At 37.4% G+C, this 19,541-nt stretch overlaps 1 protein-coding gene across 1 annotated transcript; it reads right to left on the bottom strand.

Moving 5' to 3' along the window:
• Positions 1-11,546: 11,546 nt before the first annotated feature.
• On the bottom strand, positions 11,547-14,224 carry LOC145694156 (uncharacterized protein F54H12.2-like). Its single transcript, XM_081770268.1, has 2 exons — positions 12,439-14,224; positions 11,547-11,769 (listed from the first exon to the last, which is right to left on the bottom strand). The coding sequence occupies exon 1, from the start codon at positions 13,749-13,751 to the stop codon at positions 12,441-12,443; it is 1,311 nt and encodes a 436-aa protein (XP_081626394.1). The 5' UTR covers positions 13,752-14,224; the 3' UTR covers positions 11,547-11,769; positions 12,439-12,440.
• Between the last annotated feature and the right edge of the window lie 5,317 nt (positions 14,225-19,541).

Here is a 19,541-nt window from a genome sequence, read left to right as displayed (position 1 = left end):
CTGCAGTTAGTTCAACTGTATGATCTGGAAGTTGACCCAGAAAGCTTTTTTCGTATCAAGTATAGTTTGCTGGATATTTTGATTATCGCAATTGTTAACATATTGCGTTATCCACAAGTCCGTTGACACAAGTAATGTTATTCCTTGGTGGTTGGTGTAAAGGGAGGCGACAATAGATGGCAGCACTGTTCTCCTACACAAGTAACGGTATTTTTATATTTTCTCTGCTGCTTCCACAAGTTTAATGCTAGAGAGTTTAAACTTTCTGAAACGAAAGTTCAAACCTATTCTAAGGGAACAATCCGTATCAATTTTGGATGTTGTGACGTTAGAGCATTCCTCGGACTAGAAGCAGGCAAAGACAAGGTTGAAATCCGGTTAAATAAAGACGAAGAAAGTTACATATAGATATAGTAAAAGGATCCGGGTTTGGTTCAATGAGTTCAGAAAAACATATACAGAAACGTCATATTCTTTATATCCTAATTACATTGAAGACTTTTTTTTTCGGGGCAAAAATGTGTCCGCATGGCATACAGGAAAATATTGCTGGAGACCTCTAAGCTGGAAAACAATGTTGGATGCAGCAACAATTTATGCTGGTTTTGCTGTAAATTATGCTATTAATTTGACGAAAATTAATGGTTCAGCAATCAAATTCCAGCACAACTTTTCTTTTAATTTGGAGCGGAGGGGACACAAGTTCGGATACCATGTTGAACTCTAGGTTCCGTCTCCTTAGGATGTTATGAACATTCATCCCATGGTAACCAACGGCAAACCACCATAGATTCACCTTGCCAAGGGACTTTTAGGTCAAATACCTACCTTTGGACAGAATATCACATCATCATTCATTAACAGCCATAGAATAACACATTGCAAAATTTTGACCCAGAATATATGCGAGACTGCAAGACCATGCGAGAAAGTCTCGCGCGAGATGAGACTCAAAATTTTATGCGAGACGCGAGACGAGACTTCACACTTGAGAGACGAGACGAGACCAACATTTGAGGCTGCGAGACGAGACGAGACTTTTCCATTTCTCGTCTCGTCTCGTCTCGTCTCGCGTGCATCCCTAGTTGTGGGAGAGGGTAGGCCTGAACTTGACAAGTTGATGAAAGTGGAATTAACATAAGATGCTAAGAGGGAGAGTAGGCCTGGACTTGACAAGTTGGAACTAGAACTACTGGAATTAGAGCTACACTCTTCCCGAAGCGCGTTCTGGAGCTATATTAGTATTGAAAGGGCATACTGCACAGGAACGGAATCCAGCCGCTCGGTTTCCTACTGTCGCTGCTTTCGATCATGCTTGATTACTTGGTTCTCCAAATTGCAAGCGTGTGGGTTTGTTATCAGAATTTGCTTTGATTCAATGTGAACAAGCTGCATAAAAATGTATTTTGAGAAGTTAAGAAAATGCACGATCCAATGGTTGCAGGTAATGGGTTGAGTGACTTGGGAGATATAACAAAACTATGTCATTGGCTGCAGCATAATCAAACATTTCAGTATTACTGGAATGGCAAGTGTGTCCGTGGGATGAAACGCCCACGGGCCATTCACCCCGACACCAAGTGGGCAGATCACCCGGATGTCAAACACAATAGTTTCAGTTCATTAAACTCCCAACACTGCATGGCACGGCGGCAGACAATTATTGCATCAGAACGGCAGAATCCTACTTTGTGCAACGCAGATGCATTGGATTTCCCAATGCACCAATATAATCAATCTTTCTCCATAAATCTGAAACACTCAAAAAATATTCCAAGTAAAAATTATGTATTTACCACGTTTAAATTAGCCTGTACACTTTCAATTTCTTCACACAATGTAGTTTGGTGTCACCTTCGTCTTTCGTAGAATTGCGCCTTCACACAATCATATCACTGTTATCACTTCATATCCCCTTCCTTGTTTTTTTGGGGTGGGCATTTTCCCCCACTGAGAATTTCATCCCCGCTTCCCTATGTTATAAAAAAGCATGTAACTAAGATCTCTAAATTACAATATTGATCAAACATTCGCATTATGGTTGGGCTTTAAAAAATCCGTCTCTTCAGTTGGCTTTTGATTTACAGAGGAAATTCATTGAAGAGATAGAGTTGGACTTTGCCGACATTGAATACACAGAAGAAACAGTGTTGAAAAGTGGCATTAAGCTCGAACTTTAACATTTGCTATTTATATATTTTAAAGAGAAAAATCCAGAAAAAAAGACAATATATATTTGTATTTCCAAACATTAAAAATGCAACACAAAGAAGGAGAATGCTCCCTTTACTGTTTCATTGACTAATATGTGTACCTTTGCCGCGCGAATTCCCGGGTTCGATCCCCAATGGGGCAACACTGAACGCATTACAGTAGTCCAGACCCTACCTTAAACTAAAGGGCTTGGCTTTTGTAGCCTCGTTGCTGACAGAGGACGCAGATGAAAATGTGGCATAACAACTACCAATCTGTAAGATGAGTGACGACGGAATGAGATTCTGGCACAAGGTCTAGTAGTCAGTAGCGGGAGAGGCATGGAGATAGAGGTACAAAGACGATGAGACCTAGGATGTCCTCTTGGAGCAAAGCAAACCCAGCGCCAGAGACAATATGTTGCCTAATATAATTAACTGTAGCTATGAAGGTCTCTGCTGTGTGAGATATTCTGCAATCATTGACTATACATATTCAATAAGCGAGAGATCAAGTGGACGCGTTGGCCAGGGAAGCGTTGAAATATCGAGTTGAAACAGGAATTGTAAATCTTTGCGTGGTGCATGGGGTCGTGCTTTATCCTGTTGGAAAATAGTTCCCTATAGGATGTGCTTCAAAGATGTCATAATCGGATTCAACATCTCATTGTGGCTTCAAGAAAAGGAATAATTTAGACTCGTTTTAGAGTCTCCAGAGTCTCATGGCAGTCAAGTAATTAGAAACATTTTGTCGTATGATTTTTTTACCGATGATTTTCTTACATATAGTCTGTTATTACAATACCCAGAGAATGTTTTTTGAGAGACACGAGTTTTGAATCAATATAAGAAGAAAACTAGTTCTGAGGTAGTATATATATTAATTATCTCAGAGCTACCATGTACACCTCTTTCAAACTCTCCTTAGGTCTTAACCAGGCGCGAGCTTTTATTCACCGTTAGTAGACGCGTGGGGGTAAATTTCAGTGTTGGGCAAAATCAATTGAAATCAATTGCAATTGATCAATCAATTGAAAGTAATTGCTCTGAAAATCAATTGCAATTGATTTCAATTGCAATTGATTTCAATTTGTAATTGACAATTAATTTCAATTGCAATTGAATTCAATCATAAAATTTGCAATTAAATTTTCGTCAATTGTTAATTGTTAATTGGTCACCAGGCAATTGAAACTTTTAATTGTTAATTGTCAATTGCAAAGGGTGCAATTGAAACATTTAATTGTTAATTGCAATTGACAATTGAAACTTGTAATTGTTAATTGTAATTGTTAATTGCAATTGAAATCAGCAATTAAAACTGAAGATAAGAAGATGTGTGTGTATTGTGTTGTCCACTTGTTACTATTTTACATATTTCAAATAAGGTACTTATAAGAAATGCTGGATACCTACCATCCCTTCCCCCCCATGGGAAGAAAGCCGGGAAACTAAGTATTTTTTAAAATATATTATGTCTATGGTTCTATCCCCCTCGAAAGAACTCTATATGCCCGTCATGCATGCAATAGGAATGGGCACTAACGAGTTCGAGCGAGTTTTCTTTAAAACTCGACTCGACTCGAAGCAGACATCTTTGAGCTCGACTTGAGATCTCGGCTCGAAAAATTTCCCCAACTCGACTCGAATTCGGATCGAGTTTCCAGTCGAGTCGAGCCAATTCGAGCTAAATTCTTTGTGTAGTTCCAAGTACTACTATCTTCAAGTATCCTACATAGACAATATAATTATCAATGATACTACTACTACTACTATAATTAATTATCATTATAACACCGTGTACCTGTATAAACATGGAATATAGGCGGTTTGTATCGGAATACTAAAAATTAGTTGACTGTCGATCTCGGTCGTCAAGAAATCTTCAGGAGGCAAGGACATCGGTCACGAAGTTCTTGGTTTGAGTTCAGGAGGAGCAAGTATTCGGGCTCGAGCCAAAAATTATTAAAAGTTATGGGACTCCAGCCAAACATGTTCAAAACTGCTCGACCCGGGTTTAGGGTTGTCAACAGCTCAAGCGGCTCGCTCACAGCTTATTCACTTATCGAGCCGAACCGAGAAGTGAGCCGAGCCAACAGCTCATCCAACCGAGCCAGCTCGAGCCGATGGCTCACACGAGCCGAGCCGAACCGAGCTGATTGCTTACCCCAACCGAGCCGGTTCGAGCCATCGGCTCAGTTAAGCTGACTCGAACCCAGCCTATGGACTCGTTTCAACGGAGCCGGTTCAAGCCATTGGCTCAATTTGAGCCCAGTCGATGGGTAATCCCAACCAAGCCAGTTCAAGCTGTACGCTCAGTTGAACCGATCCGAGTCGGTTGACATCACTATTCCGGTTGAGCTTCTACTCTGGCTAAAAAATTGGACCGTGCAGTTCTCAGCCTTAATGGTAAGAATTACAAAAAGTGATATGAAATCTTTAGTTTTACGTCCCACGATTATGCCGGTTAGGCTAAAGGAGACGGTGATGATAGGAAATGAATGAAATGAAGAAAGTGGGAGGAAACGGGAGAACCCCGAGAAAACCCACGAGCACGGTGTTTGTCCACCACAAAGTACAAACTGCGCGAGCTGGGATCGAACCAGGGACCTCAAGCACCGGAGGTGAACGCTCTACCACTGACCCACCGCGCCAACTGGTAAAAACTACAGTATATACTTATATTGGTGCTCACGGCGTCATTAACTTGTTCCGCCACCAACGAATTTCAAGGTACTTTGTTTTGCATCTTTTGTGCGTGTTTTGTGTCGCTTTATGCGCCTATTCCCACATTTTGTGCATCACCGGAAGTGGGTCAAAATGGGCCTACAAATATGGCGGAACACATTATTACTCTTTCGCCAACAATGAATTTCGAGATCGTTTCCTTCACATCGTTTTGTGCCGTTTTGTGCGTCTACTTCCGTTTTGTACGTCGTGGGATGTGGGTTAAAATGAGTCCCCAAGGTGGGACGAAAACGATCAAGAGTTCCGCCACTATTAAATCTCGAGGTCGTTAATTTCACATCGCGTACCCTTTTGTGCGTCTATTTCGACGTTTTGTGCGTCACTGGAAGATGGTCAAAATGGGCCTCGAAGGTGGGACGAAAATGACCCACTGCTCCGCCACTACCGAATTTCGAGGTCCTTCCTTTCGTATCGACTACTGAATTTTCGTGTTGTTTCGTGCCCCCATTTCCACGTTTCGTGCGTCACCAGAAGTGGGTCAAAATGGGTTGAGTTGAGTTGATTTTAGTTTAGCGTCCCTTTCAGCAGCGAGGCTATATGAGACGTGGACCTACTGATTAACGTGGAATCCGAACCACATGAGCTCCCACCGGGAATCGAACCAGGGTCCCCCACGCCAAAGGCGCGTACGCTAACCGCTTAGCCACGGAGGAGCTGTGGGTCAAAATGGGCTTCCAAGATAGGACGAAAATGACCCACTGTTCCGCCACTATCGAATTTCGAGGTCGTTAATTTCACATCGCGTACCCTTTTGTGCCCCTATTTCGACGTTTTGTGCGTCACTGGAAGACGGTCAAAATGGGCCTCGAAAGTGGGATTAAAATGACCAAGAGTTCCGCCACTACTGAATTTCGATATCCTTCCTTTTGCATCGACTAGTGGATTTTCGTGCCGTTTCGTGTCCTTATTTTCACGTTTTATGCGTCACCTGAAGTGGGTCAAAATGGGCTTCCAAGATGGGACGAAAATGACCAAGAGTTCCGCTACTATCGAATTTCGAGGTCGTTAATTTCACATTGCATACCCTTTTGTGCGCGTATTTCGACGTTTTGTGCGTCACTGGAAGACGGTCAAAATGGGCCTCGAAGGTGGGACGAAAATGACCCACTGCTCCGCCACTATACCTAAGGAATTTCGTGGTCCTTCCTTTCGCGTCGACTAGTGAATGTTTCGTGCCCTTATTTTCACGTTTTGCGCGTCACCAGAAGTGTGTGAAAATGGACCTCCAAAGTGTGACCAGAATGACCCATTGTTCCGCCACTGTCGAATTTCTAGGTCGTTTCTTTCGCATCGTTTAGTGATTATTTTTTAAAAAGTTTTCTGTGCCTACTTCCTCGTCTTGTGTGTCACCGGAAGTGAGTTAAACGGGCCTTTAAAGTGGGAGTTAAATGGCTCACTATTCCGCCACCACTATTCGGGGTTGGTTCTTTCGCATCATTTAGTGTGTATTTTGTACCGTTATGTTCGCCTACTTCCACGTTTTGAGCATCACCAGAAATGCGTCAAAATGGTCTATCAATGTGTGAGAAAATAGAGCCATTGTTCCGCCACTATCGAATTTGGGGGGTCGTTTCTTTCGCATCGTACAGTGCCTGCTTTGTACCGTTTTGTGCTCCTATTTCCACTTTAGTGCTTCTATTTCCACTTTAGTGCGACAACAAAAAATGGGTCAAAATGTTCTACAAGTATAGCGGAATAACTTAATGCTGTTCCGTCACCATTAAATGAGGTCGTTTCCTTCACATTTTTATACATGATTTGTGTCGCTTTGTGCATCAGTGGGAGAGGGTCAAAATGGACCTTGAAAGTGGAATGAATATGTCTTTCTCTGCCATATTTGTAGGTCGCCTTTGACCCACTTTCGTTGGCCTACAAAACGTGAAAGTATGCGCAGAAACGGTATAAATATGCACTAAACAATGCAAAAAAAAGCGACCTTGAAATTCGATACTGGTGGGAGAGTGGATCAGTTTTCTTCCCACATTGAATGCCCATTTTGACCCACTACCATTGAATCACAAAACGTGGAAATAGGCTTACAAAACGGTAGAAAACACGCACAAGACGATGTGAAGGAAACGACCTCGAAATCGTTCCTGACGGAACAGCATTAACTTGTTCCGCCATATTTGTAGGATAACATTGACCCATTTCCGGTGACGCAGAAAACGAGGAAATAGGCGCACAAAACGACACAAAAATGGAAATTTAGCTTAATTACATGGAAATTTTAAGTTTGTAAGCTTAATTATATGGAAAATTTTGTACATTTTTCCTTTACGTTGGTCTACTTTACGTTGATTTGGGACTTTTAAATTTTATTCATTTTTCCACTGAAAAGTATGTATAATTCAACAAGTTGATTTGATTTTGAGTTGATTTTGGGGTTTAATGTCCCGGTCAGCAGCGAGGCTATATGAGACATGGACCTACTGATTAACGTGGAATCAGAACCACATGAGCTCCCGCCGGGAATCGAACCCGGGTCTTTCACGCCAAAGGCGCGTACGCTAACCGCTTAGCCACGGAGGAGCTCTATAATTCAACAACGAAATTATTATTAGTTATAATTATAATAATTATCTATATAATTGAATTCATTGTAATTTGGTCCATAACAAACACTTTACCATTTTGTACTAGCTGTTATGCCCGTTCTTCGAACGGATCAGATAAAATATCAATGTAAACAAACTAAACAACGGGAGAACAATTAAGAAACATTTCTAACATTGGATATATTTTGTGTGAATATATATCCAACAACGTATATGTGTTTTCATTGGGAAGGCCGATGGGGGCTGAATTTGAATGTAAACACTATCGGAGGTTTCACTATAGGTCTGAGCAACCCCGATAAATATGGATTCGACACAAATTCTAGTACTTTTATATGTCCCGGTAAACGCCCCCTCAGACCCCCTTGGTTCGTATTGTGAAAAAATCTCCTCTGGCCCCCACCAACCCCCAACTAATACCGCGAAAACTATGAATGTGACACTAACATCTGCCATTTTCTACTACTTTTTACATATGCCGGTAAAAGTCCCTATAATCCTCTGGTTCCAATTTTGAAAAAAAAAAAAACAATGCCTCTGGCCCGCAGCCGATGGGGGCTGTATTTGGAAGTCAACGCCTGTGGAAGTATCACCATTCATCTCAGCGACAGCGAAAACTATGGATTTGACACTAATATCGGTAACTTTCCATTATTTTTACATGTTTCGCAATTCCCCACCCCCGGTGACTCCTGGCCCGCATACAATGGTGGCTAAATTTGAAAATCATCGCTAATGAAAGTATCACCATTGATCTCAGCCTCCGCGAAAACTACGGATTTGACATCGGTCATTGTGGATTATTTTTACATGTCTCGTGATCCCCGTTATAATGCCCCCGTTTCTTATCTGATGGGGGCTAAATGGGAAAGTAAACGCGGTCTTGAGTTTCACCAATGAGCTCAGCTACCCCGAAAACTATGAATTTGACATTAATATCGATCATTTTCGATTATTTTTTTACATGTCTAGGAATTCCCCCCTCTGGTGACCCAAGGCCCGCATACAACGGTGGATGAATTTGAAAGTCATCGCTAATGGTAGTGTCACCATTGATATCAGCAACCGCGAAAACTATGGATTTGACACTAATATCGGCATTTTGGATTACTTGTACGTTTCGGCATTCCCCCCCTTCCCCCGTTGACCCACGACCCGTAGCCGAATACGGTGAATTTGGAAGTTAATGCGATCGGAGTTTCACCATTGATCTCAGCGACCGCGCAAACTGAAATCGACACTGATATCGGTCATTTTCTACTACTTTTTCATGTCCCGGTAAATGCCCCCCTGAGACCCCCTGGTTCGAATTTTTTCGAAAAGATTTGCCTTGGTGTGGGACCTGGACCAAGGTATCTTTGACCAAAATTTGGTAACTCTCGGTCGACTTGTCTGGTCCCCAGGTCGGTCCCGGTAAACGTCCCCTGGAGACCCCCTAGTAAGGAATTAAAAAAAAAAACTCTTCGTCTTGGTCTGGGGTCTAGACCAAGCTACCCGTGACCAAATTTTGAAAAGTTTCGGTCCACTCGTCTCGTCCACAGGTCGCACAAAGATAGACAGATAGACACACGAACAAACTCTATTTTATTTATATTAGAAAGGTCAGATCCGCCGTTATTGTATTAGTGCGGTGCTTGAGCTATTGATCGTAGTAGATGTCCCGGCGTATAGATGGCCGAGTCAGCAAAAAATTATCTTGTTTTCCTAGAAATTGATGTCATTTCCTGGAATTGGGAGGCAAGTTTCGACAAGCCTTTAGTTGCTATGTTCATAGCCTTTTACGGGTAGTACAGAAGCGCGTGGGAAAATTTTGGTTTATTTGAACCCCGTAACCCCCTACTCCTCTTTAGTTGCTATGTACATATCCTTTTACGGTTACCACAGAAGCCCGTGGGAAAATGTTGGTTTGCTGTTGCTATGCTCATAGTCTTGGACGCCTAACAGATGTAAAAAACAAGATAAAACATGCCTTTTTCGTGTTCTTGTCGTTTATTGGCTAATAATTTGAATCCCCAAACCCCCCACACCTCCTGCGAAGAGCGTAAGCGGAACGTATGTGCTTGTGTAGATCATTCTGTTAGCAGCTGTTGCAAAGGAAGAAACGTCAAAAATTTAAAGATGTCATCGTCAATGAGTTTATTATATAAGCTTAATAAGCCATCAATGGTACCCTTTACAAAAATGCGAGATTTGGAGATTGGAGTACCATTTCGTATTGTAAACTGTGAGATAATTACAACGGTATATGGTAGGAAGGCCTGTGTGACATTTGAAGGAGGTGAAAAAGTGATTTTACCTGGACGTTGTACTGAAAAATTGGAAGCAGATAATGGTGCATTATTAACGTATTTACGAAGTGGGAATGTCTGTTTAATATATAAAGGAATGAAGATTAATGTATCTGGACGTAACATGCACGATCTTGAATTTACTGAACTGGTTTACTCATCGTAAGTGTATGGTGACATGTACAAACAAGATGAAACATGAATTTTCCTCTTCGCCCCTCCTCTTCATGCATGCGCAGTCATCTGCATGCATAGTGTCGTTATTCTGTGCTGACCAGCGACTGGAGTAACATGTCTTTGAGTACTTGTGCGTCAACTATGGATACCAAAAAAGAGTACTTGTTAAATGTTGAATATGGACTTAATTCAATGAAAACCAAATTAATTTGTATCGGTCTGGATAGTGATACATTTGAACCAGTGATTCGTGTTGGCAAAGGACTTGTGTTTGGAGTGGAGTTAAATTTGGCAGAGTGGGAGAAACTTGTACATTTAACCCCATTTGTTACGGACTATTTAAATTCTCAAGTGGAAATTACATTTATAAAATCTCTTGGTCGAAAAAACGAACTGGTGGTACGAAAACTAATGGGTGAAAAATTAGTGATGTTAGAGAAGAAAGGAACACTTCATGCTCCTCGAAACACTGTGTACTTATCTTCAAGTGATTGGCTTTATTTCTTGGAAATATTACCGTGTATTGAACATGCTGTGAAAAACAGTAAAGTTTGTAGTGTTGTGCTACGTGAATATTTTGACTTGTGTACAGATACTATTCGTAATCATGTACAATTGCAGTGTCTTACATGCAGAGGACTTGCCGGAATCCATACCTGTGTAGATGAACAGAGTATTATTAATGGTATGAACATTAGTTTTCCAAGTGTCTCTCTTGATAAGAACAGTGATGTGAACATTGATGGTGAACGATTAAAATTGGAAACGAAAGTATTTTGCAAACAAAAACTTATAGACTCAATAATGGCTGATTTATTTGATAGTGTATCGACACAGCCATGGTGGGGGGAAACCGAAACTCAACCTTCGGAGGGTATCAATGAAGTGAACGACTCTTCATAAAGAAGAAGAAAGTTAATTTGTTTTTTCATGTATACGAAACAACGTAATATCAAATGTAATAAAATATATATATAGTGGAAAGTGAAATGTTTTATTTGTGTGTGTGTTTTGTGTTCGTTTCATACACCTCAATATGATAGGATTTTAAAGTTTTTTATAAGAAAAAAATCCTAACATATTTTTTTCCTCGTATATTATAAGTGATACGTATAATAATAATAATAATGAATTCAAATTCTTGAAATGAATGTTAAAATAAAAATTAGTATTTGAAATTATTATTATTATACAACATTGTCTTAAGTATGATAGGACTTTTTTAATTTTAAAAAAAGGAACTAAAATAATTAATATTAAAATTTTAAAAAACAAAAGTCCTATCATAATAATAATAATAATATTGAATTCACATACTTGATTTAATTTACGAAAGAATAACTGATTAAGTATTTGAATTCATTATTATTATTATGTAGTTATATGAATACATCATTGAATTAAAAATCAGTTTTAGAATCTTTTTTTTTAAATTCTTTAATTCAATGACTTAAAAATATGTTTTATGATATGTGTATTTAATTACATAGCTGATCATAAAACATATTTATTTATTAGGAAACGGAGAAAATAAGAAATAAAACATTTGTTTTCAAAGAGAAAAAATAATACAAAGTGTTTATTGTTGATGAAACTATTTACACAATTAAAACGACGGTAAGTATAGTACATTTTAAAAAGAACGTTAGATTTTGTTTCCATTGTTCACGTGTTGATAACTTCACAACTGCCATATACTGTTCACTGATGATACTACTGCTGTTGATGTTGGTGATGAAACGTAGATAGAAGTCAATGTGTACATTGAAGATGATGTCCATACACACGATGACGATCTTTTACTCTCTGAAATGAAAAAAATTGAAAAACAAACTTAAAATTTATTTTATCTATAATCATGAACAAATAATAATACATACAAACACATTATAATAAAGAAGAAGAAGAAAAGGCTACCTGCAATAATATGAAAAGAAAGTAATCAAAACAAACGAAGAAGAAGAATGAAGACATGGTTACCTGTAAAAGTAAATACATCAAACGACGATCATTTTTTTCTGGAGTTGATGAGAAAGTGTAATGAAATTCATTTAAGGACTTTCCTTTAGCTTTGAAGCATAGAAAAAGATATGAATAATGTCCACATAGGGATGATTTTACACTTTGAATTTGTTTATTATTAAATGTATAAGAAGTGGAATTTCTACGTAGAAATTGAATATGATGCATTACATATGGAGGAAATCCAAATGTATCGAAGTAGTGGGCACGGCCATCAGTATGAATATATACGGAAATCCAGTGTGTGCCAAGTTTGTTCGAGGGATCTGTATTTATGATGATAGCTGCAGGTAGTGGAACATGTGCTGGTAATTCATTGGCTGCATATACGCCAACGAAATGATTGTGAAATAAAGAATTTGTTTGCAAAGCATTCAATAAATCTAGTGTAGAGGACATCATGTATAAAAATGCAGACATGTACATATATGATATGATATTTAAATAACGTACCTTTAAAAATCCATGATGATGTTCCTCTGATGATCCACTTCTAAGAGAGATTGGAATTCTCCATACACAATGCAGGAGATAGGTGCTGGTAGAGGCTTCGTAAAATGAACTTCCAGACGAACACACCCATGACGTATAAGATTCCAATGCTGCACAGCGCTGGCTTCTCCATCTTGAGTAATGTCGAAAACAAAGATAGTGTATCCTTGAGGAAAGTCAAGGCGAGGAATATTGTTGCCATGATTGGAAAAGTGAATGCCTGATCCACAGAATAAGGTATGATATGAGGAAACATAGAGGTTGTTTTCGAAAATTGGTTGTAATGGTTTTGAAGGTACAGGTTTTCCATCAATGTATAGAGAGAAGAAATTGATGTCAAAATGTTTGAAATGAAATGGATTTGAAGTTATTGTTCCTGTATAGGCATCATTTTGTGTGAACGCCACAATCACACGAGTTGGTAATACTCCCATAAATAAATTATCAATTGTTTTTGATTGAAGATCCTTTGGAATGACGAACGACTTCATTTGCACTCTTGTGAGAGGATATTTGGCTGTTGTTGATTGTAGAAGCTTGTTATGTGCTAGTTTTATTGTAGGACTAACATTAATCTTTTTAATATGTAAAGCAGCGTCTAAAATGTTCACTTTAGCCTCAACAGACGCATCACTAGCGATGAGACAAAAGTTTGGCTTTGCAGGAATTAACTTGAGACGTAATTCTACTCCTTGGATTAAAAATTTATCTTGATTAAAAATATCACAATGAAGATGTCCAAGCATGTCGAATTTTGCACTTTTTTTTGTTAATTCATAACGTTGTTGAAATCCTTTATTACCACTAGATGTTGCATCCATATGTCCAGCAGTATCTTGAAACCAGAATGCACATTGAAGATGAGTATTTTTAGCAGAATCATCATAATTTAACAGTTTTTCAATGTATGATCGATATGGATGATTATGAGATGGAAATGAAATCAGTTTGTTATTTAAATACACTTCCACTTCACTGAACATAGAATTTAAAAAGTCATTAATAGGAGCCACAGCTTTATCACTTTCACCAAATGCCGATCCATCAGGCTTAACGATTTGAGCTTCGATGTAAAGAAGAGTATGTGGTAGATCTATGTATTCATCACTTGTTCCTGGGATGACAAACTCTATAGGAGCATTATCAGCTAGTGAACTGATTGGTTTGTATGTAACGACATGATTATCCAATATACTGGTTTGCGTTGGTTTTGTAGAAAAAATATCTAGTTCACTTTTTACACACTCGCAGGATTGATGATGTAAGAAAGCCATAATGGTGATGATTTAATCAAAGATATCGTGTGATAACTTCCTCTTCTTATAAGACTGATTTTTCTTTGTTTTCTGTGTACGTTTCCTCTTGCCCTTCTTCTTCTTGCGCTTGATGATGTGTAATGGTGAAGGGTTAAAGATGGAATGATGTGTAATTCTTCTTTTCCTTCGTTGATATCCAGATCCAAGCATAGATTTCAGTTTATTTTTTGCTTTGTCTTGCAAGACGGATCTCGCTTCACCCATTCGTTGATGAAAGGATTCATTAATAGGTTGATTGTCGATGATGACATCAGTAATAACGTTTGCTCCAGATTTTAATAATTCCTTTCCTACTGTTTTAGCTCCTTGTTTTACTAGTGGCATGACAGAACGAAATAATCCTCCAAGGAAACTTCCAATACCATGTCCAACTTGATAAGGGGAGCCAACATAAACGTTTCCAGTTCCAGAAAGAGCTTGTTTTTGATAATATTGTAAATATGGATTATTCATATTTGTCGATGTTGACGCACTGGTCGAAAATGTAGTTTAACGCATACAGTTCCGAAAGTGAATGCCAGTGGAGAGCCTGTACTATCTCTTATATCTATTTTGATGTGTTCAAAATGCATCTTCTCTACAGGCACATAATGTGGAGGATTAAAAATTTCTATAACACTACTTCCAAATGTATGATTCACAGGATTCATATTTATGATACGTAATAATGGTGCTACTGTATCTCCAACAAATACAGATTGAATTATATCACAATACACATACATTGTAGATGGAAGTCCTAAACGTAAATTTGGAATGCTTTGGCCTTGTTGCATATCCTTTAAATCAACGCTTGGATCAAACCCCAACATCGCACTAACACTTGGTGATAATGCAACGTCTACATCTATGTCTTTATGAAGACGTCGTATAAAACAGGTATTACTCTCACGAGTATAAGAAATATGTAAATTTGTGAATCTGTTGTACGTATTTATTATCTTTATCAGTTCTGATATGTCAGTGTAATAACGTACAGGAATAGTTATAAATTTCCATTCATCACTTTTTGCAGGTTTGTAAAAAATTTTATTATTTTCGTCATTAATATTTAATATTGAATGAGGATAATGAATTTCAACAATAGCCACTTCCCACTTTTCATGGAATTCCATTCTTTGATGAAGTTTCGTAGTGTATGATGTTAAGGTGTTGTCAGGAAAATATTCCATAGAACTATTACTGGGAAGCGTAACGTAAAAATCTCCATCAGGTTCCATTGTACTTCTCGATCTTCTTTACGGATGATGCAGGTATCCAGGAATCGAAAGAAGAAGGATATCCTTTCCAATGAACAAGATATTCTTTTCTGCTGCCTTTTCTTCTTGTACGTATGATTTTATCTATGTAAAATGTCTTTGATAACGTCACAGGTTGTAATTCCTCTCTGTAAAATAATCCATCCAGTGGTTCCTTGTTTAAATCTTCAATTTCATAAACAGGAGGATCTCTTGGTATTATCTTCTTCACTTTAAATATTTCCCAAGTCCAATTTTGCATATATCCTTTATCAAATGTACGTTTAGTTTTACTAATTCGTACTGTATCACCAATCTTAAGATGTTTTGAGAAATTTGGATTCTTCTTCTTCTTCTTCTTTATTTTATTATCATATTGATTATGCCATACTTGTAATAGGTTATTTTGAGAAACATTTGCAGGTGACATCTTTATACTTGAATGATAACCTTCATTGTATGATTTCACAAGAAGAGGTAATACATTTAAATAATTATACGTTTGATACTTTGTAAAATACTTCCACATTTTTTCTTTTAGAGTTCTGTTAAAACGTTCTACAATACTAGCTTTTATATCAGGATTTTTAGTTGTAATATGTTTTATTTTGTTGTGCACTAAGTACTTCTGTATTGTTTTATTAGTAAACTCACTCCCTTTATCTGTTCGGAATGTAATTGGTTTTCTGTCTTTGAACACAATTTGCAATGCTTTTAAGACATCATTTGTACTTTTAGATTTTAATGGCACAGCCCATGCATATCGACTGAACACATCTATCACTGTCAGAATATAACGATATCCATCATTAAATTTATGAAGAGATTGAAGATCATTAATATCACTTTCCCACTCATCATCAATGTTATTCACTACATAGAAATCTCTTTTAAAACGACGACGTACAGGTTTGTGTAACGTATATGTTGTTTGTTGCAGTAACCATCTTCTTATACAATGTATAGGAATTTTCTTCTTTGTAGCTATCCACAATTTTTTAACAGTTGAAAATGAGGCAGGATGTGAAGGGTTGTAGTAAATCTTGCTTAACTGTTTGTTTACGGTTTCCACCTTGACCATACTGGACGTTTACAGGCACGTTTCCTTTTCCTTATAGGAGATATTACTTTTTCCTTTTCTTCTTCTTCTTCTTCTGCTTCTTCGTCGTCTTCTGGAAACGATTTCAGAGGTACTTTTTCCCTTGACGATGATGCTGTTGGTGATGCTTTAGTTCGTCGTAAAATATATGACAAACGTTTTGGATTTCCAATAAGTTCTTGAGGTGTGTTATTAGAAGATAAATAATTACAAAATTTCTCCCATCCCGGTGGATTTGTGTGTTTCCGGGGTCGCGACACATCAGAAATTAAATCTACAATGTGAGATCCTTCTAGTTTATCACCTCTGATGTAAACAGTTCCTTTATTATCCCACGTGATATTATCATCATGTTTCATTCTATGTAGTAGTAATTCAGCTCTTTTACGAAACATTTTGGGTATAGATAATAATATTTCTTCTTCTACTTCAGGCTTCTCTGATTTAGTTGACGTAATTGAAAGTGTCACAGGTTCTTCTTGTTTTCGTATTAAATGTAAATATTTTTGAAGAATATTGTTATACTGATTCCACTTTTCTTCATCACTAAGCGATGATAACTGTAAAATCTCTTGCATTTCTTGATCCAAATTAGATTCACGTTTCTCCAGGGCTGATGATGATGATGATGTTGGTGTTTGTATACGATTCAGAACTTCAGGTGGAACTAAAATCATCTTCTTTGCGTGTTCCATTGTACTAACGGAATAGTAAACTTGATAATGCACCAGTTAAAATAGGAGCTAATAATGCCGGTAGGAATCCACCCTGCTGCTGTACTAATAAATGCTTCTTCTTCTTTTGGATGGAGTTTCCTTTCTTCACAAGATATCGAAGCGTCCTCTTGTATCGCTTTAATCTTGCTTTCTGTGTCTTTGTAAGAGGTACATTCCCTTTTAATACATTATAACAACATTCACAAATACTTCGAATCACTGAAGAGTCTGCATTGGCCAGTATAGCTTTACGTAATTTAGGATTTGCTTTGCTCAGCGTACGAAGATCTCCGTGTTTTACTCTTGGAGACATATTGTCAGAATGAAGAAACACAGTTTAAAACAATCATTATAAACACATCTTCTTCTTCTTCTATTTCGATGGAACATAAACGTAATGATAAATATCATCAGGAAAGATATTTGTTTGAAAACGAAGTTCATCTGGCGTATCCTGTTTTAAATCAATAAAGAAATATCCATATGGTAACTTTGTTGCGTCGTTGAAACTTTCTTGAAGAAATTTTGGATTCTCAGGAGTTAATTGATAACTCAAATGTTTAATTTGTGATTTATCTCTTGGATTTTTAAATAATACGAGATAAGAACAATTCAAACTCATATCTCTGCTTCCTTTTCCCTGATGAAATATGTTTTGTGTAATAAATAGTACACTAAGATTTCTATGATGAGAACCCTTTGTAAAGAAATCAACTATATTGCGGTTCACTTCACACATTTGATCATCAATAATAATAAGATGTGGTCCAGTTTCAGGTAAAAAGTCTTTTGTTCGAGGTAATCCTTCAATAAATTGTACTTTTGTCGAAATTTCTCTGTATGCATTTTGCCATTCTGCATAGTACCAATAAATATGACGAAACGATGTATTAACCATACGTGATAAATTGGACAGGAAACGTATTACAAAGGAAGTTTTTCCACATCCACTTGGTCCGGCAACAATACATGAAAAGGGATGTTTCCACGTCGTGTCCATGTTAAAGAGTATGATCATTCTTTCCTTATACGTATATTTATAAAGGGCCTTATTACATTTCTCTTCTTCTTTTGTTGGAAGTAGTGTAGCCATATGGAAGAGTAACATATGAATTTGGTATTCTACGTCGTTTAATATAATTTATCTTATAAATTTTTGTTTCGGGCATGCTGACGATAGTATGGTCTTTCCTGCGGCAAATTTTTTTCTCATTGGTAATTTTTACTTCAGTAGGACGAGATTCTTCCTCTTCTTCTGCATCCTCTTCATTATCTACTATCATTTTCTTCATTACATCAAAATTTAGGTGTTTTGAAGATTCATAGTTTAATGAAAAGCCTCGTATCTTGCATACTTGAAACTCCTTCTTCGTACTGGGATCAAAAATACGTAAGCTGTAATTCTTCGGGCCCGCCGATACATATTCTGAAATATAGGCTTCTTTACCATATTCGAGGACTTCATTTGTTAAATCGCCTAAAAAGTCACCAGTTGGAATTGTACTTTCACCAGGTTTTTGCGTATAAATGACGGAATCAGTATCAAAATATAATACTCTTTCTTGTAGTTGATCTAAATATTTGTACAATTCTAATCTTGCTTGTGCTGTTGTGTATGCGGCTATGACAACATTTACTGTTGGTAATGAAACAGGAACGTCATCGGTGTATTGCCAATACACATATAACATGTCATCATTTACTGGAAATATTTGATGAACATCTATATCATGAGATGATAATTTCTCATATAATTCCTTGGGTTCATTAATAATGCTGACATGACCCATGTTCTCACGTTGACCAAATTTTCCCCAAAATGAATTTAGCATTAATTTAGCTAAACTTCTAAGTGCTGGATTATGTTTAATTTTGTTCTCATCTAGACGTATTCCTTCCTTTTCATAAAATTGCTGAATGTACTTCTTCTTTAATTCATCTGTTTCACACCATGATGGCCATCCACTAGCTTCTGTTTTTGCTTTCAGGAAGGTGTTTATGTATTCTGCAAATAAGCCACCACTTTTTGTTTTTTCATCATATTGAACAACGTCATATGCCCATATTTCATGAATATCTATTATTTTGTACCCTTTTTCTAATGCCTTTCTTACTTCATCTGCTACCCATGTTCCATGTAGAACTCGGTCTTCATCGTTGTGATTACAAGGTGCTTGGTTTAATTCATCACAACATGTACGGCAGAGTGGAAACATCAATCTATCATTTGATTTATAAGGGAGGACAGGATGAAACAGTTGTTTTGGAGGCAAAATACTGAGCTTAACTAATCCTTCTACTTCTTCAATGGTGGGAATATTTGAATCTCCAGGCAGGTAGATAGTAGGATGACGAATTGGAAACTTCTTAGTCTTAGAGATAAATGGGTACAATGAAATAACATCTTTGTATTTTATGGTTTCTCCTTCAGATTCTTGTGCTTTATGATACAAACGTATGGCATTCACACGTCCTCCATAAAAAGCATCACGAGGATTTAATGGTGATTTCTTTGTATACGGATGATTACTAACATACTTCTTCATCTCTTCATTTCTTGCCAATTGTTTTTTAAATTCACAACCCCATATTTCATGCACTTCACAACCAAAATCTTTTAATTTTTGGATTTTCTTCTTTGTTGCTTCATATCGAAATTCCATGGTATCTGTAGCATTGTTATAGATGGGTTTAT

Source organism: Thermobia domestica, chromosome 9 (assembly GCF_964235325.1).
Source record: "Thermobia domestica chromosome 9, izTheDome1.hap1.1, whole genome shotgun sequence".
Taxonomy (NCBI): domain Eukaryota; kingdom Metazoa; phylum Arthropoda; class Insecta; order Zygentoma; family Lepismatidae; genus Thermobia; species Thermobia domestica.
The sequence above is the reverse complement of the archived record's forward strand: the minus strand, read 5'-3'. Positions and strand labels throughout refer to the sequence as shown.